Below are 24,150 nucleotides of genomic sequence, written 5' to 3' on the forward strand. Positions count from 1 at the left end.
TTTTTTTATAAAAAATTATAAAAGTTCATGGTTAGTCATTTGGATCGAGGTTAAGGACCGCCCCCCGTAGATTGTCGGGCTGGTAACTCTTGTTCAAGATCGGGAAGCACACAGTCCAGCTCTGAGCCCCTACTTTTACCAATGTCTTACACCCAGTCCTGATCTTTCATATGTGGCTAAGGGTTTCTTTTGCTCGTGATTTTTTACGATTCTTTTTTTCTGGCTTTCGTGCTGGGTTTTCTCACTTTGTTTATTTTTCTTGCAAGTTTATTAAATCTGTTGCAAGTCATACTACGCTCGGAATATTAATCATGCAACAGTAGCAGATGCCATGTACGCTTTTACAAGTTTATTTACAACATTTTACTTGTCAAAGTACCTTTTATTTATCTGTAATTTAATTATTCTGCATGTAAAACCAAAATCAAAACTGAAACAAAACAAAACCAAACATTGACACCAAAACTGTAAAACATAAATCACAAATCTCAAACACTTAAATCCTGGAGCTATCGCGACGACAGAAGGTTCGGAGCTAAATTCGTGGGCAACATGACGAGGAACTCATACCGGGCAACAAGATGATCTTCTTCAGCAATCTTTTTCCTAATCTAAATAACAACCCATAGGACTTCAAGGTAGTTTGCCCAGCGCGACGTAAATCTTCACACTCTCTTTAGGCTCCTGTACAACTATGTTGTGCAGCGTAAGTCGTAACTCGCCATAGGTTCTGAGGTTGCCGTGTGACACGACATAAACTCTCTTATTTCTGTGGGCTATTTGCATAATCATATATTATGCAAATGTAAGTCCCAAAAAATAAAGTTGGCAGGATTAAGCACCTAAATAACATCGTCTCTGAAACTTAGCCACACATTGGGATAGTTTGGGAAGTCACTGAAGTTTCTCCTCATGATCTGTGACATCCCCTATCTTTTATTTCCTTTGGACTTCTGAAAATAAATGTTCCTATTTGAGCCACTCACATTTGTTTTTCCACGTCATACCGTGAAAATTTAAACTTTGAATTCTTGAAGACTATTACATCTGATCATTATCGATTTTCTCATCGAGAGTTTTCTCAAGTGACTCTCGTCATTTGAGATGTAATTAACTATAGGGGCTTGACTCTATAGGGAACTTGAAACTCAGGCAAAATAAACTCTATCTAATCTTTATATTAGATAATGAAACTTGTCGGTCACATATAAAATGTTCACAGATCAAACGGATGTCATAAATCTCTTAGTTTGCAGGATTAGGTCTATCGCCGAGTTATACACTTATCTTTCGGGAGTGTGTAGCATTCGCGACATAGGATTATTGGACGAATGAGATCCATTTGGTCTCGTTTTTTTCAAAAATTAAAACACGACTTTCAAAACTCAAATCATAACCTCTTATATTATTAAATTTCAAAATTATTTTTGATATCATCGAAAAGTTGACTTGCAACCTTCTCAACTTTTTTTTACTAATGCGACGGTAAAAATGATATGTTTTATTATTATTAATGATTAATAAAAATCATTTAACTATAGGCTTTGCTATTACATAAAAAATGATTAAATAAAAATCATTTAACTAACTTTTGAGACGAGCCAAACTTGCCTTAGTTTGTGCTTTGGAAGTTTCTGAAAATAGTGCTGTGGTTATCATAATTTAAACTACAATGTTTCCTCTTTTTTACTTATTATTATGTGCCTCAGTTGTTATCTTTCCTATAGGTAGAAGGCATGCAATATTACATAAAAAATGATTAATTAAAAATCATTTGACTAACTTTTGAAACGAGCCAAACTTGCCCTAGTTTGTGCTTGGAAGTTATCATAATTTAAACTACAATGTTTCCTTTTTTTTACACAGTATTTTGTGCCTCAGTTGTTATCTTTCCTAAAGGTTGAAGGCATGCAGTTTTGCATGAACCGGTCTTTATTTTATTAAGTTATTGTTGATGTGTTACACACACAGTAAATGAAGTTCATAGTGCGGATAATATCTTTGGCATGAAGTAATACATAGTGCATGTATAATTTCTTTGGCAAAGACTTAAAATGTAAAAGCTTTCCTTTCGTACTTAATGTAACACTTTATGTTGATGTTGTAGCTGCGGGACTTTGCATTGTGCAATATTGGTGCAATTAACAAGCGCGCTGATCTTTCAAAAAAGTTATCTATATTATCTGCTGAGGAGCTCCAAGACCTAGTCTTCAACAAGGTTAGCTATGCCTGTTCTATTATTACTCATTGATTCTGCCATTGCCTATCATGGTGGAAGTTACCAAGTCTTATAATTAGAAATAAATGTCAAAGTATATTTCATAAGGACTTTTTATTTTTGTATTTTCTGAGTCTATAGCCAACGTGTTATTCTGGTCTTGTTTATGTAACTTTTCTCATATGTAGCTTGAACTAATGTTTATGCTGCTTCAGAATTTGTGTATGCTTTTGGTTGGTTGATTTCAGTAAACCCGAATTTTACTTTTATTTTCTCCTTCAGCTTAAATTGGTTTCAGAAGAAGATCCGTGTGCTTCAAAAGCGCACTTCCTCGTTGAAGTTCTTGTATCCTTCTTTGAAAAGCGACAGTCCCAAAGAGATGCCATAAACGCTCTTCCTTTGTACCCAAATGAGAAGATAATGTGGGATGAAAGTGTTGTCCCTAGTATCAACTACTCTGGAGAAGGCTGCCTTGCTCTCCCAAAACTCAACCTCCAATTTCTTACATTGCATGATTATTTATTACGGAATTTCAATCTTTTCCGCCTTGAGTCTACATACGAAATTCGAGAAGATATTCAGGAGGCTGTCCCACATCTTCTAGCCTACATTAATAATGAGGGAGATGCAGCGTTCCGTGGCTGGTCAAGAATGGCTGTGCCTATTAAAGAATTTAAAATCACTGAGATTAAACAACCTAATATTGGGGAAGTCAAGCCTTCATCTGTAACTGCAGAAGTTTCTTTTAGCATTTCTAGTTACAGGGCTCATATAAGATCAGAGTGGGATTCTATAAAGGAACATGATGTTTTGTTTTTGCTATCCATACGACCTTCGTTCGAACCTCTTAGTCAGGAAGAGGCTGCTAAGTCCACTGTTCTGGAAAGGCTAGGTCTTCAGTTTGTTCGAGGGTGTGAAGTTATTGAGATTCTTGATGAAGAAGGTATTCTTATGAATGATTTCACTGGTAGAATCAAAAGAGATGAATGGAAGCCTCCTAAAGGTGATCTACGCAAAATTGTTGTTGCCCTGGATACAGCACAGTATTACATGGATGTTACTGATGTCAGTGAGAAAGGAACAGAGGATGTCTATGGATCATTTAACATCTTAATGCGAAGGAAACCCAAAGAAAATAATTTCAAAGCAATATTAGAGTCCATTCGAGATCTAATGAATGAAACTTGCATAGTTCCGGATTGGCTGCATAATATATTTTTGGGTTATGGAAATCCATCTGCTGCACAGTGGACAAATATGCCTGATTTTCTAGAAGTAATTGATTTCAAAGATACTTTTCTAAATGCAGACCATCTCAAAGAGAGCTTTCCTGGTTTTAAGGTTTGTTTGTAGCTTTACTTCGAGGTATTTTTTTTTTCCTTTTTTGAGCAGTTTGTGATATTGATGTGCTAATAGTATTCCTAGTTTCTGTTTAGGTCTATTTTGTTAAAGAAGGTCATAAAGAAGATTTGGATCCACGTCCTCCTTTCCGTATAACACTTCCCAAAGCAATGAGAAACAGTACACATGCTCTTCCAGGCGATCAGAAGTCAAGTATAAATGGCCCTGTTCAAAGCTCCGAGGAGGAAATTGTTGTAGAGGCATATATACCTCCTGACCCTGGACCTTATCCCCAGGATCAACCAAAACAAAACTCAGTTAGATTTACACCAACCCAGGTATTCTTTTCTTCTACATGATTATGATTCATTTCTATTATTATTTTTTTTTCATTATGCACATTTGTTCTTACTTAAAAAATCTTATTTTACATTACTATTGTTCGTGTACTTATCTGGTTTAGGCTTGCAATACTGCTGCCATGAAACTTGGCGTGTATTGTCATTTCCGTGCTTGTGGCGGTAGGAAAATTTGACTTCCAAATGGAGTGTTTAGAACTAAATGAAAATATGACACTTAATAGGACGCAATGGAGAAAAAGGATTCATGTAGCCGTCCCACGTAGTGGGATTAAGGGTTTGTTGTTGTTGTTGTTGTTGTAATAGCTTTACTACCATTACTTGCCTTTGTGATTTGACTGTTGAAAAATCCAAGAATTTTGGTTCTTATGTATCTACCTATTGTTTACATCCTCATACTCATTTCTATGTTTCAATATTCCCATACCTGATTGTTTTCTCCAGGTTGGTGCAATTATTTCAGGAATCCAGCCAGGATTGACCATGGTTGTTGGTCCACCTGGTACCGGCAAAACAGATACGGCAGTGCAGATTTTGAATGTTCTTTATCATAATTGTCCGTCACAGAGAACACTTATCATCACACATTCTAATCAAGCTCTAAATGATCTTTTTGAGAAGATAATGGAGAAGATAATGGAGGTAATTGGAGAAGATAATGGAGGTAATTGTTTTTTTTTTTTTTGGTTTGAGGAAACGTGTCTTTTGAACCAGTTAGCGATTTATTTTTCAATGCTTTCATTTGGATTATGATAGTATTGGTGCAATTCACACCGATATGGCAGATCCGTGTGGTTTTTGCTGTGATATTTGCAATACTTTCATTTCTGAAGTTCCCCTTGGACTGTTATTGAGATGTATTACACCACCCAAATGACTTTTGGGTCATCATTTAATTGTTGTAAAGTAATTTACTAGGTTACCATCAGGCTATGTTTCACTACCCATATTTTCATGTCATCATTCATATGCATTCATGGCCAAATGATATACTCTGTTGTGCTTTTATTGAGTTTAACTGGTCATTGCTTTTTCTACCAGTTCTACTCCTCCAGCACCAGCACAGCTTTTCCACTCGTCTTTACCTGCACGTCAATTTTTGCATGATTTGCTTCTGTTGTTTAATGTTCATCTCATGAATCATTTTGAAATTTCTTGGTTCTGCAATTTCATGCGTTCTCTAAGTTACTAATAATTAAAGTGTCAAAATAGTCGTCTAACTATTTTCATGGGGCCATTTTATTCCCATAATCTATACAAGTGTCAAATTAGTCCTCAAACTCATTAAATCGGGGTGAAATAATTCTCCATTTTGGACTAGTTCAGCCCATATTAAACAAGTCTGGCGACTCAATTAACACTTTTATATTCTTAATTGATCCCCTATATGAAGTTAGGGGACTATTTTAATACTTTTCTCCTAATTTTCTCCCAATTAATATGTAAACGAATGTTTTCTTATCTATGAATATCTTTAGAATGTTAGAAATCTCTTAGGTTCCATGCTATCGTCTTCCACCCTTATACTAGATTGGTTCTACATTTCTTTTTCTTGAATTTTTCAGCGGGATGTACCAGCGAGGTATCTGCTTCGATTAGGCCAGGGTGAACAGGAGCTGGCAACTGATCTGGACTTCAGTCGACAAGGCCGTGTGAATGCAATGCTTGTAAGACGACTAGAATTGCTCGGTGAAGTCGAAAGACTGGCCGGGTCTCTTAAGCTTCCCGAAGATGTTGGCTACACTTGTGAAACTGCTGGATACTTTTGGTTGCTCCATGTCTATTCGAGGTGGGAGCAGTTTCTAGATGCATGCGCAAAAAATAAAGACAAACCCACATTTGTTAAAGATCGTTTTCCATTCCAGGACTTCTTCTCCAACACGCCTCAGCCCATTTTCAGCGGCGAATCCTTCGAGAAAGACATGCGGGCGGCGAAGGGCTGTTTCCGTCATCTTTCAACAATGTTTCAGGAGTTGGAGGAATGCAGGGCATTCGAACTGCTTAAATCGACAGCCGATCGCGCAAACTATCTCATGACTAAACAAGCCAAAATCGTGGCCATGACCTGCACCCACGCAGCATTGAAGAGGAAAGATTTTCTTCAAGTGGGATTTAAGTATGACAACTTGTTGATGGAGGAAAGCGCGCAGATACTCGAAATAGAGACGTTCATACCAATGTTGCTTCAAAGACAGGAAGACGGTTATGCTCGGTTGAAGCGATGCATACTGATCGGCGATCATCATCAGTTGCCTCCGGTCGTAAAAAATATGGCTTTTCAAAAGTATAGCCATATGGATCAAAGTCTCTTTACTCGGTTTGTTCGGTTGGGCATTCCTTATATAGAGCTTAATGCCCAGGGTAGAGCTCGACCAAGTCTAGCAAAACTCTACAACTGGAGATATAGAGATTTGGGTGATCTTCCTTTTGTACGAGAGATGCCTATTTTTAACAAAGCGAATTCTGGATTCGCTTATGAATATCAATTGATAGATGTGCCTGATTACCTTGGCAAAGGTGAAACCGCTCCTTCGCCATGGTTCTATCAGAACGAAGGAGAGGCGGAGTATATTGTTAGCGTTTACATGTATATGCGTTTACTCGGATACCCGGCAAATAAGATTTCCATATTAACAACTTATAATGGCCAAAAGCTTTTGATCCGTGATGTCGTCAGCAGAAGATGCACCAGTTGTGGGATTGGTCCACCTAGCAAGGCGAGTTTTCTATCTCCTTCTTGCTTTCAATCATTTAGGTTTTTTTCTATTAGTGGCTTGAACCATTTAAATTTGGAAAATTTACATGCATGCCATTCAATTTTATGTATTTACATATCGAACATCTAAAGTTCAATTTTAACATATATGTCACCTTGCTTGTGCATGAAAAGGTGTAATTTTCTTTTTAAAAATGAAAATAATGATATTTTTATGTGTTATGAAAGATTTGGGTGTTATAAATATAGAAAGCAAAATTTAGGTGTTTGATATGTATGTAAGAATTGCGTGGTATGTATGTAAATAATACTTTAAATTTTCCATTATACTTTGCTAAATTGTGATGCGTCTTAAAACAGGTCACCACTGTTGATAAATTTCAAGGCCAACAAAATGATTTTATCTTGCTTTCTCTTGTTCGCACTCGTTTTGTCGGCCATCTACGAGACGTAAGGAGACTAGTTGTCGCCATGTCTCGAGCTCGTTTGGGGCTTTATGTGTTCTGTCGGCGTGCATTGTTTGAACAGTGTTATGAACTACAACCAACCTTTCAGCTTCTTCTTCAGAGACCTGACCATCTTGGCTTGAATCTGGATGAGGCCACTCCTTTTACAGAACGCAGTGTTGGAGAAACTGGGAGAGTTCACTTTGTGAGTGGCGTTCAGGAGATGGATGGATTGGTTAACTTCAAGATGCACCAACTCTACCAGGTATCGATTAATCAGTGATAATTTCTTTTTGGAGAATTTACATTAAGTTGAGGACACTGATATGGCTATTGCTATTGGGGACGATGGAAATGTGCCGCAGAAGGATGGATTAACAGAAGATAAGATGGAGGAATGAGTGAAGAAATTTTTCATTTCATACCACTCAAATCTTTAACTTCACACGAAAAATATCACCATCACTATCTTTTTTAAGTGAAGTACACATTTTCATGTGCAGGTTTCTGATATACTAAGACGTTATAAGTATAACTATCAAGCTTTGAGTTTTAAATTTGTAAATACATAAGAGTTGTGTGGTATTTATGAAATATCCTCTTTTTTTTTTCACTTCTGCAAAACAGGCTATGAAATATCTATGTAGTTCCAATGGGATCAGTGAATGATTATATTATTTCTTGTACAGGTGCAGCTTATGGGAGACCAGCATGCAGCATACCAAGGGCCCATTTCACGTCGAAATGGAACTCTAAAATCATCGTCGCAGGATACGGTTGTTGATTCGGACAAAGTCGAGAGCTCAGACAATGTCGAGGATCCTACGAAAATTGGGGGTTTGGACGAAGTGAACAGCATTGACATGGCTATTGTAAGTGGTGACCAGGAGCGCATTTCCCTCAAATCTTTAACTTCACACGAAAAATATCACCATAATTATCTTTTTTTAAGTGAAGTAGACATTTTCATGTGCAGGTTTCTGATATAGTAAGACGTTATAAGTGTAAATATCAAACTTTGAGTTTTAAATTTGTAAATACATAAGAGTTGTGTGGTATTTATGAAATATCCTCTTTTTTTTTTCACTTCTGCAAAACAGGCTATGAAATATCTATGTAGTTCCAATGGGATCAGTGAATGATTATATTATTTCTTGTACAGGTGCAGCTTATGGGAGACCAGCATGCAGCATACCAAGGGCCCATTTCACGTCAAAATGGAACTCTAAAATCATCGTCGCAGGATACGGTTGTGGATTCAGACAAAGTCGAGAGCTCAGACAATGTCCAGGATCCTGAGAAAATTGGGGGTTTGGACGAAGTGAAGGGCATTGACATGGCTATTGTCAGTGGTGACCAGGAGCGCATTTCACATCCAAATGGAACTATAAATTCCTCTTCTCAAGACACCGTTGAGGACTCTGTAGAAGTTGAGAAGTTGGATAAAGTTGAGGACACTGATATGGCTATTGCTATTGGGGACGATGGAAATGTGCCGCAGAAGGATGGATTAACAGAAGATAAGATGGAGGAATGAGCAAACTTTGATCCTTAAAGCAGAGGGCTCTTCTGAGGGCTTAATGGGACCGATTATTATTTTGGTTTTTGTTGATTGAATCTTTAGTTAAGGAGATGCCTATATTTAAATGCCTACTTTTTGTATCCTATAAGAGTATGTTGCATTGGACTGTATTGTAACCTCATCAGTATCAGATCGTCGGTTTGATCAGTAATTTATTGGTAGGAGGGAAGTTTTTTGATAGAAAGAGTTCTTGAGGAGTGTGGCAACCGGAAGTAGAAGCATAAGAGAGCATTTCAGATGGAGGAATGAAGATGCTTCTTGTGTATTTTAATTTTAGGGTTTCTTTTTTTAAAATAACTATTCATATGAGCTTTTATTTTGTACAGTAATATGAAATACAGACGAATAAGGTGTTAATCTGCTAAGATTATGAGCCGCTTGCTTTAATTTACGTTCTAAAATAGATGGATTTAGGCTTTTGCCTGGTTGAATGTATTTAAAAGATATGTATTGAGATGTCTGTTTAAAATGCATAAATTTTGAGTGGGAGACTTAATTGAATATGATTCATTCTATTAAAATATTGTTTTTATTATGATACATTTTAGATGTGCTAAAATTCAAAAACAGCAGCAGGTCACAGTGATTGGTTGCCGTGTATTATGAAAGTGTAAGAATGTGGGAAAGATAAATATCAAGTTATTAGAAAACCTTAAAATGTATTTCTGCGCATAAAAATTAAATTCATAAAATGAGATTTCATTTATGAATTCAACCAAATAACTTTAATTGGAACCAAGTGAAATCTTATTTAACATATACTAAAAACAAAACGTCCTCCAATATTTTTAGTATATGTCTATGCTATAGCACATGATTATCTAAATGGCTTGACTAACACCAAGCATTATTCTTCCTAAATCTTTGAAGGCTTTTCTAGCAAATAAATGGAAGGCTTCATTCTAATAAAAATAGCTCACAGGTTTATTCAGCACAAATAACTTAATGGGTAAAAAAACTCAAGGTTGAAAAACCTTAGATAATTGAAAGAAAGCAACTCTCATAAAATCCTAAAGCTTTTCTCTTTACGGTTACTTCTCAGTTCTCTTCAGAAATACTCGTCAAGGTAGTGTGATTTACAAAAAATATTAAGTCCGGTGTTGCCACGCATAATATTATCTCACGAGTCACAGAGGTTTCAGATCAAATAATCAAAACAATAGCTAAAAGGTCCATGTCAAGAATGCTGCCAGAATTTCTGTTAAAAACATTTGTACATTGCTGACGATTCTAAACAGATACAAAATTATTATGATTTATTATGCTGTAAAATAACTATTTAAATATTATTTACAAGATGGCGGGCGGGCGCGGGTGCGGGCGCGGGTGCGGGCGCGGGAAAGCATCTCTAGCAATCAGAAACATCTCTAAAGACGACGCCCAGTAAAACGCTTCTCAGTTTGGCCTGACTGGAAATCTACATTTACAAAGAAAAAATAAAAAAATTAAAAAAGAAAGCCAACATCATTGTCTCTGATGTGTAAGTTAAGGAAAACAGGATGATTTAAAGATAGAAGGAAATAGATGATATATAGTTTCTACAGCAAAATCCTGAAGAATTAAACATTAGTAAGATGCTTTACCAGCATAGCAGTCGATTAAAAAATCCCAGGCATTTTTGTTTCAAGGCAGGCTAATATTCAATGATAAAAAGAGCAATAATACAAGTAATTGATGTGGATTTTCACAAAAATAAAAAAAAATAAAAAAAATAAAAAACTAAAAAGGATACATGATGTTCTCCATGATTCTGAGATGCCATAACCACCACCTTCTGACAGAAGCCAATAATCCGACTGCAAATAATCTAAAATATTAGCCGATAATTTGTTTTTCATTAGAACTACGTACTTAACACTAAATTCCTACAAATTTCAATATCTAGCACCTAGCCTTCAATTTTTACATACATACCACTTCACCTATACATGAAAAAATATATTTCACTTTCTAAAAATCAAAATGGTTGCATTTTTTTATGTGATATGAAAGATTTGGTTGGTATAAATGTAAAAAAGTAAAGTTTAGGTGTTAGATATGTAAATACATAGGAATTGGGTGGTATGTAAATGCCTTATTGCTGTGCGAGCTAAAATGCTTAAAAGACTATGCCCTTACAACATCATCACATGGTGTAATTTTCACGATGCCGCCTTCAGAGTCCCTCAAAATGTCAGCATCCAACGTACTTCTATCAGCTTCAATTTGTTCTTGATCAGCTGTTGAGAGAATATGTCCATCTCCTGGACGAGGGACCATCAAATGGTGCATACTCGTGCAGCTATTCTGAACAGATAAATCCATTGATGCAAAGTGTTGATCCAAATTTGAAGCCTCAAATCTCTCTTCATGATTGCTGTTGATAACATAAGATAGAAGTGGGACCTTGTCATGTGGAACTTCAACAACTCTAAGACTGAAATTTTAGCTTGGAAGATTGAATAAATTGAGCTCCAGCATAAAACAATCCAAAAGAGCAATCATAAGCCAAACTTTTGGCTTAATATGATCTTTGATCCAATTTTGAGCTGGACCAAGATACAAATCGAGCATGTTGCAAATCGGCTTGAAAAATAAATAAATACATATATTTATACATAATAATGCTTTTACATACATTTCATGCATTTAAAGTTACAAGAACGCCCTTGTGTGCGCATGGACGCATGAACCAACATGCATCTATATTAATTTTAGATCAAAAAAATTAATCGTGATTGGATCGATTTTGGCTTAAAATGAGCTGAACTTAAAACTAAGTCGAACTTGAGTCAGGATCAAATGAGCTCGAGATCGAGTCAAAAACAACCCTAACCAACTCCTAATATGATAATAATCAATGCACCAGTAAACAAACTGATCCAATTAATACTAAAGCAGATCGTTGTGGGATTTGCATGCCTAGGAGCTTTAATGAGAAGTTCAAAATATGGAGAGATTTCATCCCCACACCTAACCACCAAGCTCTTTCAATGTAAAAATCTCCACTACAGTGGGGAGTAATAAATAATGTTTTAGGAGGAAATAGGAAATACTTTGAATATTCCTGCAATTTAATGCACATGTAAGAGAATACCTTAATAGGTAGCAATCAACAGGACCCATGGAGCTCCTCAGAAGCATTTGATACTGCCTTTGTGGAAACTCCAGACCCTATAGCAGTGAAACTTTTCATATCATGGGTCTAATTCTTCTTTTTTTCCCGGCAAAATTTGATGTTTACCTCATCAGGATTTGGAACTTCAAGACTGGTTCCATGAGGAGCTTTAACTGCGATAAGTGTAGAATTCTGACACGGAGATGATCATACTTGAGCCAACAATAAAGATGAGGGGCATTTACATACATAGCAGACAGATCTTATCCATGTACATATCTCATCTAAAAATTCATATCTATGAACATAGCACTCAAATCTTTAATATCATATAAAAAAAAAGCACAATTATCAATTTTTAAAAGTGAAATACACCTTTTCATGCATATGTTTAGAGCACCAAAGTGCTTTGTATGTAAATATGAAAGTTTATGTGTGAGATTTGTAAATACATAAGAATTGTGTGCTACATGTATAAATTTTCCTAAAGATAAAAAAACATCAAAAGTGGCACAGAAGGGAAACCTGAAAACATGGGATACAACTGATATCTTCTTTCGTGAGGTAGAGCCATCTAACAGATTAACCGGCATTGTTGTTAGTAGTGACCAGATCTAACAGTAACATACCATGGTAACGGTTATCGAGTGAAAATTACTTTTGATTGCTTTCATCTTCACTAAAAGAGAGTAGATTTTCTTGCATGTTACTGCGAATAAAAAAAAAAAAAAAAGTTATCAAGGACATTTGAACTTTGAAGCTCAGTTTATATGGGAGCTCACCATATCATAGCATCAAGCCTGCAATCCTCACTTTCCAGACTTTGAAGCTCAGCCTGCACAATTTTTGCAGCGAAAAACAAAAAAGTTAGCTATTCATATAGAAAGCAAAATATTGATTACTTAAACCAATAATAAACACAGATTACGCGATAAAACATAACCTACTTCCTAAAGAAAAGAAGATAAAAGATATTGAATTGAATGAATATAAGATTCTATAATACAACTCCATAAGCAATCTCAATCATTCTGTGAGAGAATTCTAGTGCAAGCAGAATTCTGTAAATATAACCATCTCTACGCATTTATTTATCCAATAACTTCTATTCAACAGACGACACCTTCAAAAGCACTGGAAACAAAATTGCATAGATTTCAATTTAGATTTTAATAATTTCTTTAATATTCGAAATATCAAAAAGGAATAACAAATATAAAAAATATTAATATTTTGATAAATTAATTTTTTAACAAAACTACAAGCTAAAAAAATTATAGAATGCTTTTAATGGGCATGCTTAATTTCAAAAACTAAAATTATTTAAACTTGGATTTAATGATTCACACAACTTAAGATATCGTTGAATTTAAAAATTAAAAAAAAAAACTTTTAAGATATAGCTGAATTAAAAAACAAAAAAAACTTTATATTAAAAAAAAAGTATGACATAAAAATGCAATGGGAAAAGCTATACTTACTTTTATAATAGCATTTGATCTTTCGATTGCAAATGAATAATTTAAAGCAGGTTTGGTTACCCGTTAAAGCGGGAAATGTGAATCGAGATGCATAACTTTTTAATATTTTAAAACTGAAAGATATAAAAATAAAAATATAATGTTATAACAGAAAATTACTAATGAAATTGACATAAAATATATATATATATATATGATTTATCAGTTTTCTTTAAACTTTTTTTCATTCCTGACACCAGCTACTCCCTTTTCCTACTCCCACCACCTATCCAGGCACTCCACCATACTTCTCCCCATCAATCAGAAAGCCTCAAAAAACATATCTATAATTAATAATAATAAAATATACTTTACACTCACTCCTCATCTCCTCTCATTTGGCTCTCACATCTCTCTCGATCCTTAGGTTTCTCTTCGCTACAGTCATCTCCCTTACCGAGAAAACCCGGCCATTGCTCACTTGGTGTTTCTCCCTCACGCAAAGAAACCCATTTCTCCCACTCAATGCTGAAAAATTATTCCATACGGACACCGCATGCAGAAATGCATGCGGTGTCCAATCTGCACCGCTCATCACAACAAAAAGTTGTATTTCGGTGACCCCATTTTCATTTTTATAAAAAAAAAAAAGTTGATGAGGTATGATGAGCGGTGCAGATCGAACACCGCATGTATTTCTGTGCGGTGTCCGTATGGAATAATTTTTCCTCAAAGCTTCCCGTCTCTCCTCTCTATCGCAGGCAACAACCCAGCCGTCAACCTCACGCTCCTCTCCAGGGACCCAAGTCCGACAACCTTCTTTCAATCACAATTGCTCGATCTAACTCCACTGCAGCTCCTAACTGGACCACCTCCCTCAGCCTGTTATAGTCCAGCCCCAGCAGTGGTCATCTCCTCTACCCGAAGCTCCTTTTTTTTTTCTTGATCAACGTATACTCACATCGCCGAGCAGGTCCGATCCTTCTTTTTACAAGGACTGGAGTTGACAGTACCAATGCTCTTAATGATGTTAACAAATCATTCTCAGATGATGGCTGTGTTGATATTGAATCTCAACCGGATGGATATGTTGGACCTGCTCCGGTTCGACAAATTCTGTCTCAAAGTTTATTTTTGAGTTCAATTATTTCAATTAGTGAATCTAATCATTTGTGAGCAACACAGAGTAAAAATCCCTGTTAATGGTTTTGTTGATCATAAATTTCAATGGGAGGAATTCATTTATAAAATTTAAATATTTTAAATCATAAAAAACTAATATTTAATTAAAAAATTTTCTCCTAATGTTTAAAGTGAAATTCACCTGCCCTCCGCAATAACTTGTCGAGATGCACAAATTTAGAACAGACTCGAGCTCACAAAGAACCAATGTCATATCAAATATGCTATTAATTTTATGCTCAAAATGAATCTTACGGCAGTAAGGACGTGGCCCGAGTCCTCTGACCGTGTGATTCTTATCGTTAAAAGGCACCAGTAGGGGTCACGAACAAAGTCTTTTGACCAATTAGTTTGTCACCAAATGAAACCATTATATTACGATCACGGCTATAACTCGTATATTACACAATGATTGTCTCCCCCTTTGAACGAAGCAACCCATGGTTGCTGGCAAAGATCTTTCAGTTAGGTTGGGTCGACTACCTCTGTTGACCCAGGACCATGACAATTCTGTATGACAAAACCATGGAATCCTTGATCGGGTCGTCGCCATTTCCCCCACCATCTATTTTAAGCCTCGACGGTGATAATTTTTATAATTTAAATTCTCAAATTTGTTGCTACTATATGTTAAATTCAAATATTTAACGCCTAATGACTAGTTTTAATCGCTCTCCCGTTATTGGGGGTGGTAATTAACAATAGGGGCTTGCACCTATGGGAAAGCTCGAACCCCAGATCTTAAAGTCATCGCAAAATGAGAAAAATATATATATGGGTAATGTCTTATCTACTACTTCATATGCCTTCTGAAAATTTGACTCTGTAACATAACAAACATGCCGTGTTAAGCTTTCGATAAGAGTCTGAGGTGCTTTTTGAAATTTCAGAGCCCACAGATTTTTGGTGACTGCTGTGAAAGATTTCTCTTTCTATCTTTGGCTAGTCCTCTTTTTGCTACGACAGCAGCGTTAACAAAAATAATAAAAGATATTGCGCTCCGTTGCACAAGTTTTTGCCAACTTCGCTGGGGAAGGTTTTTCTTTCCATCTTTGGCTAGTCATATAATTGCCATAGTGGCACCTAAAAAATTATTGATAAATGATAAATAAAAAATTAATTTGCGTTTATTTATCATAATCACTCATAAATTTGGGTCATCTCTGTTTGGTTTTGGTGAGCATCGGGGTATGACTTGTGGATCTCAACCAAAGATCGTTGAAAAGTCTCAACAGAATGGTAATCTCTATATGATGAGCATCGGGGTATGACCTGCAGATCTCAACCAAAGGGTCTACCACTAAAAGGTCCCAATAGAAAGGTAATATATGTTATGAGAGCAACAGTGTATGAGATCCAAGCCATAAATTAACCACCAAAAAGTCCCAACAGAAAGGTCATCTATATCTCGTGAACATCAGGGTATGACCAGTGAATATCAATCCATGAATCTCTAGCTTAACAGTCCCAATAGAGAGGTAAACTCTATACGTTGAGCATCGGGGTATGATTAGTGGATTACAATATAATAATCTACCATCGAAATGTCCCAACAGAGAGACAAGCTCTACAAGATGAACATCGGGGTGAGATAATATAGTCTCAAGTTTAAGCATTCACTATTGTAAGGCCGATATAGAAAACATTTTTATTGAAGATTATTGCTCCTTGTCAAAATTTTGTCGTAACTCAATGACCATTATATATGATGTTCAACTTCAAAGATGCATCAAGATTTGATTCTTAAAGAATTTATTTATAACAATAATTGCTCCACAAGGTTGGCACCCCCATGAAATTTTATCTTGAAAAGATAATTAATCTATCATAAAGAATCCCATTTTGCATGGCCATTATACAGCTCGATGATTTTGAGATTCTCATAGCTGACGCTAGAACCACAAGTGTATTTGTTCAAAGCTACATCAGGAGACCTCGATCGATTGATGTACTGCATGGCGTGCATTTTAGGATACACAAAAAAAAATTCCCATCTATGAAGATATTTATTATTGTGAAGAACGGTTTGTTGGTGTTTGTGAATATCTAGTCCTAATTGAGCCTTTTGCACGAAGAACGTGCAATGTTGTAGCTTCCCCATCAGGAAGGAACCATAAAAGAAGGAAAAGTAGAATTGAAGTGCAACTCAATAATGATTGTCCAAGCAACAAATCCATCACAAGCTTTAGTCCCGAAAGCGAGTATTTTTACCCACAACTAATTCAAAAATTTGAAATTGGTTAACAAAATAGCTCTACCACTGAAATTAAGCAAAACCCAAATTTGGGTTTAATGATGTCAAACCCTTATGGATTGAAATAAAAAAAACGAGACATTATCTGCTAGAGTGCACGGGGCCCTAAAAATTATCAATGGAAGATGTGAAAACTTGTTTTGAGTGGAACTAACAGGTTCCTAATAAAAAAAAATGCCAACTATGTCAACGCAAAATCAATCCAAACAAGTTCTACACGATGAACATCGTAGTGTGACTCCTAGACCATGTGCCTAAGAATCCACTATCGAAAGCTCCCGGTGGAAAAGACAAACGAATCTGGAGACTCAAACCTTTATTAAAAAAAATTTTGAAGTAATATACGCGACATCCCTTCAGCACTCCCGGTGATCCATCATTGAATCCTTTAAAAGAATCCTACTATGTATTGCTACTATCTAGCTTGATGGTTTGGAGATTCCCATCGTTGGCGCTAGTAGCATAATTGTTTTTGTTTGAAGCTGCATCAAGAGGCCTCAGTCTACTGAAATACATACATGCCTTGCATTTCAGTCTCATTGTGACTATTTTAATTTGTATTATTAAATCTTTCGCACCAAGAAGGTAGAATGCTCAAATTTTCTCATTAGGAAGAAAAAAATCTGAAAGGAGAAAGAGAAATGGTAGTATTGAGAGATCAATGATTGCTGCTTGATCGATCGATCATTCAACAAGCTACATAATCAAAAGCGAGTATTCTTACCGCAATAAATTTGAAAATTCAAAAGGGGTTAAAAGGAATAGTTGTACTAGTGAAGCAAAGCATTCCTCATGGAACCAACAAAGCTTATTTTCTACTGAAGAAAAGAAAAAAACCAAAAACTCTATCTATGAGAGTGCATAAATTTCTAAAGGTTACTAAGGAAAGATGTCTTATGAAAAGACAATACAAAAAACCTATCATAATTGGGGCTAACAGAGAGCTCCTTAAGAGACAATCTATAGCGATAGATCAGCATCAACCTAGACAAGTTCCACTCGATGAACATCAAAGCATGACACCCGGACCATGCATCCAAAAATTTACCACCGAAAGGTTCCGATGGAAGGTCTATCATTAACAAGATCATTCAAAAATAAATATTGAAGAAAGTTCATTTAAGAATCTCAAGATGGTTGACACCTTGGAAAGCTGGCCAAGGGATCCCATCACTAGTTAGCATCCCCGTGGGTGGAGGGGTTATTAAATTCATGCAAGTAAGATATGACTTCGGACATCCCGCGCTCCCTGATAAGTAAAAAAAAATGAATGAAGCTTGTCAAAAAAACACCATAGGAATAGGGGTTATCAAATACATGTCCGTAAGAGTTAACTTCAGTTGCTCCTCACTCTCCATTACAAACAGATCTATGTTCCCTGCAGAAAGAGGGATTATTAAAAAAAAAGCTAGTACGAGTCAACTTCAGTCGCTCCTCATATTCCATTACAAGCAGATATACATACCCCGCAGAAAAAGGGGTTATCAAATGCAAGCCAATATGAGTCAGCTTCAGTCGCTCCTCATACTCCATTACAAGAATACCCACAATCCCCGTGGGAAGAGAGGTTATCAAATACAAGCTAATATGAGTCAATTTCAGTTTCTTCTCACTCCCTATTACGAGTCGATCGAAAAATCCGCAAGTGGAGGGTTATCAAATTTATGCCAATAAGATATGACCTTAGTCATCCATCAACCCCCAAACATGAAAAACAATCAAATAAATGGACGACATCAAATCTTATGAATTAAGAGAATCAAAGTTAGTTGAAAGAGTAAAATTTTAACGAGTCACTGAATCTAAGGAAATTTAATCATGATATTGAGAAGAAAAGTCACTCTCCATCCAAAAATTAATGAAAAGAAAATATGCTATTTTCCAGTATCGATTTAATACTTCATTAAAATTCTCTTCTGATATAAGAATGCATTCCAAAGCTTTTATAAAAATCCCCCAGCAAGATGAGACATTTTTTTACATATATATTTGAGTTGAGAGCATGCCCATGGCAAGAACCACAAATATTGTTATTTATTGCCAAATATTTTCCTTTGTAAGATAAGGGGTCCTATATATTTGGGTTAACATCGATCGAAATCACTAAATACTATTATACTTTGTCAAAAGCTTTTTTTTGCAACGATAAGGGTGTCTTTCTTATGTCATTTGGGTGGCATCATATTATAAGCCGAGATTTTTCAAGATACACAGTATTGCTGGAATTTCTTTTAAAAGACAGGCCTTTCTTATTTTATTTGGGTTGACATCGTGCTTGTGGCGAAGATCCCCAAGCATCAGCATAGGGAGTCATCACATATTGTTTGGGTGACGTTAGGCCTTATGCCAAGATCTTCAAAAATATCTCATGCTTTAGAAATTCTCTTTACAAAACAGGCGGCTCATCTTTCAAGAGACTTCTCATTTTATTCGGGTCATCATAACAGTTCAGCCTGAGATAATCAAAATATTTCAGACTAAGAAGTTTTCCCCTATAAGGCAGAGACATTATTTTATTTTTTTATGGATGACATCATGCTTCAAGCGAGGATCCCCAAAATATTTTAAATTGTTGTAGATCCTGTTGCACGACAGAGGACAATATTCTTAGTTTATTTGAGTTGACATCGAGATTCCTAAGCATTCAGAACAAAGTCTTCTCATATATTTGGGTTGATATTTCGCCTCAGGTTAAGATCCCCAAATAATGTTATTTGTCGTTAGGGCTTTATTTTGCAGGACAAAGTTTTTTTATAAATTTGCAACATAGTGCCTCATGTCGAGATGCCCAAATGTTGTTACTTACAAGACAAGCGATCAAATCTATGAAAAATCTACAAGCCTTGGTAAGTTAATTTGAATAATCATAATTTCTGTTTTGCTCAAGTCTAGGACTCGGACGAAGGCCAAACTCTAGAAGCCAAAATATAGCTGAGAAGTTGGCTTTTCTCTTCACAACAAATCAAGATCGTGTTGAAGAGTCATGTGGCAGTTCAATGACAACAGAGCAAAGACTATTTTCTGCTCACGTCTTGGACTCGGGCGGAGGCATACTCAACAAGCCAAAATGTGGTAGAGATGTTGAGATTTCTCTTCATTACCATGCAAGGTCGTGGTGAAGAGCCCCGTTTGTCAGCCTGATGAAGACAAAGCATGAGACTATTTTCTGCTAAAGGCTCGAACTCAAATGTAGGTTGGACGCACTAAGTCAACCAAGTTAATGGCTTTTCTCTCCACTACAAAACAAGGCCGTGGTGAAGAACCCCGTTCGTCTCAACTCTAGCACTCAGACGGAGACCAAAATTATCAAGCCCAGATGTGGTTGAGTTGCAGGTTTTTCTCTTCAGTCAAAAGGCTAAGGTTGTCGTGAAGAGCCCTGTTTGTCAATCTAATAGCAACAAAAGCATAAGTCCGTCCAACTTAACAAGTTCAAGTAATCTGACTTCATCAAAATTTTTCACCTGATCTAAGAATTAAGATAAAAGTCAAACGAGATGAACATTACCATGGAAACATCAAGCCAATCTTCACAGGAGCAACTTTCTTCAATAGATTTGAACAAATAGTACGCATCAATTGAAGGAACTTCTCTTCTTCAACAAGTCTAACGAAGTGTAAAGCATAAAGCTAACGAAGCTAGCTCAAGTTTTTTATCAAATTAAAAGCTGACATCATATTTTTCTTTCCTGTCAAGACAAAGGAATTGCGTACATTTATTTGGTTTAACATCGAGCTCTAAGTCGAGATCCTCAACTTAATTCAATCCACGTCAAACTTTCCTTTGTTATAGACAGAGGGCCACTTATATTATTTGGATCGAGATTGAGCAATGGGTCGAGATCTCCAAATATATTTCTCTTCTATCAATTGGGTTGACATCATGTCGGACGTCAAGAGCCCTATAATATTTTATGCTGTTGAAATTTTCCCTGCAAGATGGGGCATTTTCATCTCTTTTTGGATGACATCGTGCTAAAAGTTGAGATCCCTAAAAAGAACGCTCCATGTCGCTACTCCTGCAAAACAGGGCATTTTTTATGTATTTAAGTTGTTCAGGTTAACATCATATTTTTACGCAGAAATTTTCAATCATTCAGGTCAACATCACGTTGAACGTCGAGATCCTCGAAATTCTTCATCATTCGAGTCGACGTCGTGTTAAATGCCAAGAACCTCGAATGTCTTTCAAATTTTGAAATCAATCTATTATCAAGCTTTGGTGTGTATCGTTGGGGTCGACATCAAGTTCAAAGATGATATCCTTGAGTGCCCCAATCACTAAAGAATTTCAATCCTCAATTTCAACGGCCAACATTGTGCATTACACCAATATTTCTTCCACTTGGGTTGACATCGTCCTCACGGCAGAGAACCCTAAGGATTCAAAGGTCCAACAATTCAAAAATTCTCAATTTGTGTAGACATTATGCTAAAGGTCGAGATCCCTAGCACATCTCTTGAATTACTTATCGATTGAGTGCAACATTTCGATCGACATCATGCCTAAAGTTAAGACCCCTAAGCACCTCAACTGCTAAGACGTTAATCACATGAGTTGACATCATCGAAATCCTCAAAATCCTTCAAACATCTGGGTTGACAACACACTCAATGTCGAAATCCCCAAAATTCTTCAAGTATTTGGGTTGAAATTACGCCAAACGCCGAGATCCCCAGAATTCTTAAATCATTTGAGTGACATCGCATTAAATGTCGAGATCCCTAAAAAGAACATGTCTTGTCATTGAAATCCCCTTGGGAGACACTGGACATTTTTTTTATATTTAGCTTATTTTGGCTAACATCATTTTATACGCAAAATTTTTCAGTTATCCAGGTCGAAATCCTGTTAAACGCCGAGATCCCATAATTTTTCAAGTATTTGGATCGACATCATGTTAAATGCCGAGATCTCTGAATGTTTTCAAATATCGAAACACTCCATTGTCAAGATTAGCGTACATTGTTCGAGCTAACAACGAATTCAAACTTGAGATCCTCTAGTGTTCCAATCCCTGTTGTTCTTGCATTAAACAAGAGGTTCCCCTTATAATACATTAAAATTAAGGTTACAATCCCTAGTTGCAAAGGGTCAAAATCATGCCTTGCGCCAAATTTCTTCCACTTGGGTTGGCATCGAGCTCATGTCCGAGATCACCAAGAATTCAGATATCTAACCATTAAAAAATAATCATTTGAGTCGGCATCATGTTAGATGTCGAGGTCCTCATAATCTTTCAATCATCTGAGTCGACATCAAGCTAAACACCGAGATCCTTACAATCCATTAATCATCTAAGTAGGCATGCTAAACGCCAAGATCCTTAAAATATTTCAATCATTTGAGTCAATATTGTGCTAAACGTCGAGATCTTCAGAATCCTTTAATCATCTAAGTAGACATCGTGTTAAACGCAGAGATCCTTAGAATTTTTAAATCATTTGAGTCAGCATCATGCTAAACGTCGAGATCCTCAGAATCCTTCAATAAACTAGGTTGACATTACACTGAACACCGATGACCCAAAAATCTTCAATCATCTAAGTAGACATCAGGTTAAATGATGAGAACCTTCGAATCTTTCAATCATTTGAATCAACATCGTGCTAAATGCCAAGATCCTCAGAATCTTTCGATCAACTAGATCGACATTGCCTCGGACGCCAAGAGCCTCAAATTTTTTTAACCATTTGTGCTGACATCTGCTAAATGCAGAGATCCCCAGAGTTCTTCAATCATTTGGGTCAACATCATGTTAAAAATCGAGAGTCTGAGGTGCTTTCCTAATCATTTGGACAATCGTTGTTCCACCCAAGCATATAATCTTAATAAACACAATGTGTTAAGCTCTCAACGAGAGTCCGAGGTGCTTTCCTAATTTTCAAAGCCTACAATTAAATCCAATAAAAAAAGATACAAATGTTTTTTTCCAATCACTAAGAAATACACAAGTCTATGGATGTCAACTTTGAGAATCAATCTGACTTTGTCAATTCCAAAATTAAGAGGAAATTTAGGGGAACAGCTAAATTTGAACCTTCTCCAAGATAATTAAACTGAATCAAATCGTATCAGTCAACCAAATGCACTTGAAGGATTGAAGTATCAAACTGTCACTAAAACTAACCCAATTATGTCTACTCCACCTCAACTTGACATCGATGACAGAAATTGTCCATACCGGAAAAAAAGGTCCACCGAGCATGTAAAAGACAATGCACATAAATAAATGTCACGAGCAAGAACCAAGTCCTCCTGCATCTTATAATTATAATGGTTAAATTTCATATCTCATGTCTGAAGGTGCATTGATCATCTAATCGAAATATATATATATGGCATATAGAAAGTTATTACCATCTTATAGGGCTTTTTGACAAATTTTGATAGTGTGCAGGTTAAAGACTCTATTCAAGATGCCCTAAAGGTTCCAACATCAAAACAAGCAGTTGAGGAAAAAATTCAGGCTATAAAAAATAATAACACGTGGACACATAAAGTTATCTCATGGAAAAAATCAAGCTACAAATAGATATTCACGATTGAATACAAAGAAGATGTAAGTGTAAGAAATTAAAAATCACGCCGGTAGCCAAGGGCTTCACATAGTCATACGAGATTGACTACTAAAAAACCTTTGCGCATGTTGCCAAACTCAATATTGTTCTACAGTCTTGCAATAAATCAAAATTGTCATTTATATCAACTGGATGTCAAAAATATCTTCTTGAATGGGAACATTGATAAAAAAATATAAATGACTATACTTTCAAGCTTGAAAAATTGGTCGAACAACTTGCTTTGCAAGTTGAACATAAAGTTGAGCATAAATGAAAGAAATTGTCCGATTGAGAAAAGAAGTTACCAAAAATTTATGAAAAAGCTGATCTATCTCCAGCACAAGTCCTTATATTGCATACTCAATTACTGTAGCAAGTCAATACATAAATAATCGAAGGTGAAAAAAATTTTGAGATGCTTGAACATGGCTCATGGATATAATTTGCTCTTCAAAAGATCTGGAAATCATGATATTGAGATATTCACATATGCTAGTTGGGCAGGAAAGCTAACTAATAGGAAATCAACTATTGGTAACTATTCATATGTTTGGGGCAATCTCATCACTTGGAAAAGCTAAAAGAAAATTCTCTCAAAGTAGTGCAAAATTTGAATATTATGCTCTTGCACTAAGAATATGTGAAGAAATGGGTTTAGAGTTGAGACAAAGGACAAAATTAAGATATTCAGTAATAGTCAAACAACTATTAATTTAACCAAAAATCTTGAACACCATGATAAAATAAAACAAATTAAAATTGATAGACATTTCATCTAAAAAAAGATTAACAATGAAATTGTTCAACTAAATTATGTTCCAATAAGACTTCTGATTATTGATATTCTCACTAAAATACTATTGAGGGTCAGCCACGATACGTTGAAGTTCAAGATTGATTTGTATAATATATACAACCCAACTTGAAAGGAAGT

The 24,150-nt window shown here is 35.9% G+C and overlaps 2 protein-coding genes across 3 annotated transcripts in view; one reads left to right on the plus strand and one right to left on the minus strand.

Moving 5' to 3' along the window:
- Window positions 1-8,617, plus strand: part of LOC110018997 (intron-binding protein aquarius) — a 28,014-nt gene extending 19,397 nt beyond the window's left edge. Inside the window, exons 8-15 of the mRNA XM_020716513.1 lie at window positions 2,108-2,218; window positions 2,501-3,559; window positions 3,655-3,897; window positions 4,363-4,548; window positions 5,484-6,635; window positions 6,995-7,345; window positions 7,770-8,036; window positions 8,243-8,617. Of these exons, the coding sequence (XP_020572172.1) occupies window positions 2,108-2,218; window positions 2,501-3,559; window positions 3,655-3,897; window positions 4,363-4,548; window positions 5,484-6,635; window positions 6,995-7,345; window positions 7,770-8,036; window positions 8,243-8,617 (3,744 nt within the window). The remainder of the gene's footprint in view (window positions 1-2,107; window positions 2,219-2,500; window positions 3,560-3,654; window positions 3,898-4,362; window positions 4,549-5,483; window positions 6,636-6,994; window positions 7,346-7,769; window positions 8,037-8,242) is intronic.
- A 1,082-nt stretch (window positions 8,618-9,699) lies between these two features.
- Window positions 9,700-24,150, minus strand: part of LOC110019035 (transcription factor E2FB-like) — a 52,223-nt gene continuing 37,772 nt past the window's right edge. Inside the window, exons 7-14 of one of the 2 annotated variants that reach the window (XM_020716556.1) lie at window positions 12,542-12,594; window positions 12,418-12,468; window positions 12,285-12,333; window positions 11,886-11,951; window positions 11,739-11,815; window positions 10,781-11,018; window positions 10,395-10,458; window positions 9,700-10,135 (exon numbers count right to left, since the gene is read on the minus strand). In XM_020716556.1, coding sequence (XP_020572215.1) covers window positions 10,134-10,135; window positions 10,395-10,458; window positions 10,781-11,018; window positions 11,739-11,815; window positions 11,886-11,951; window positions 12,285-12,333; window positions 12,418-12,468; window positions 12,542-12,594 — 600 coding nt within the window. In that variant the 3' untranslated portion in view covers window positions 9,700-10,133. The remainder of the gene's footprint in view (window positions 10,136-10,394; window positions 10,459-10,780; window positions 11,019-11,738; window positions 11,816-11,885; window positions 11,952-12,284; window positions 12,334-12,417; window positions 12,469-12,541; window positions 12,595-24,150) is intronic. The other variant, XM_020716555.1, reaches the window with a different exon arrangement.

The sequence above is a fragment of the Phalaenopsis equestris genome, unplaced genomic scaffold (assembly GCF_001263595.1).
Source record: "Phalaenopsis equestris unplaced genomic scaffold, ASM126359v1 Scaffold000038, whole genome shotgun sequence".
Classification (NCBI taxonomy): Eukaryota; Viridiplantae; Streptophyta; class Magnoliopsida; order Asparagales; family Orchidaceae; genus Phalaenopsis; species Phalaenopsis equestris.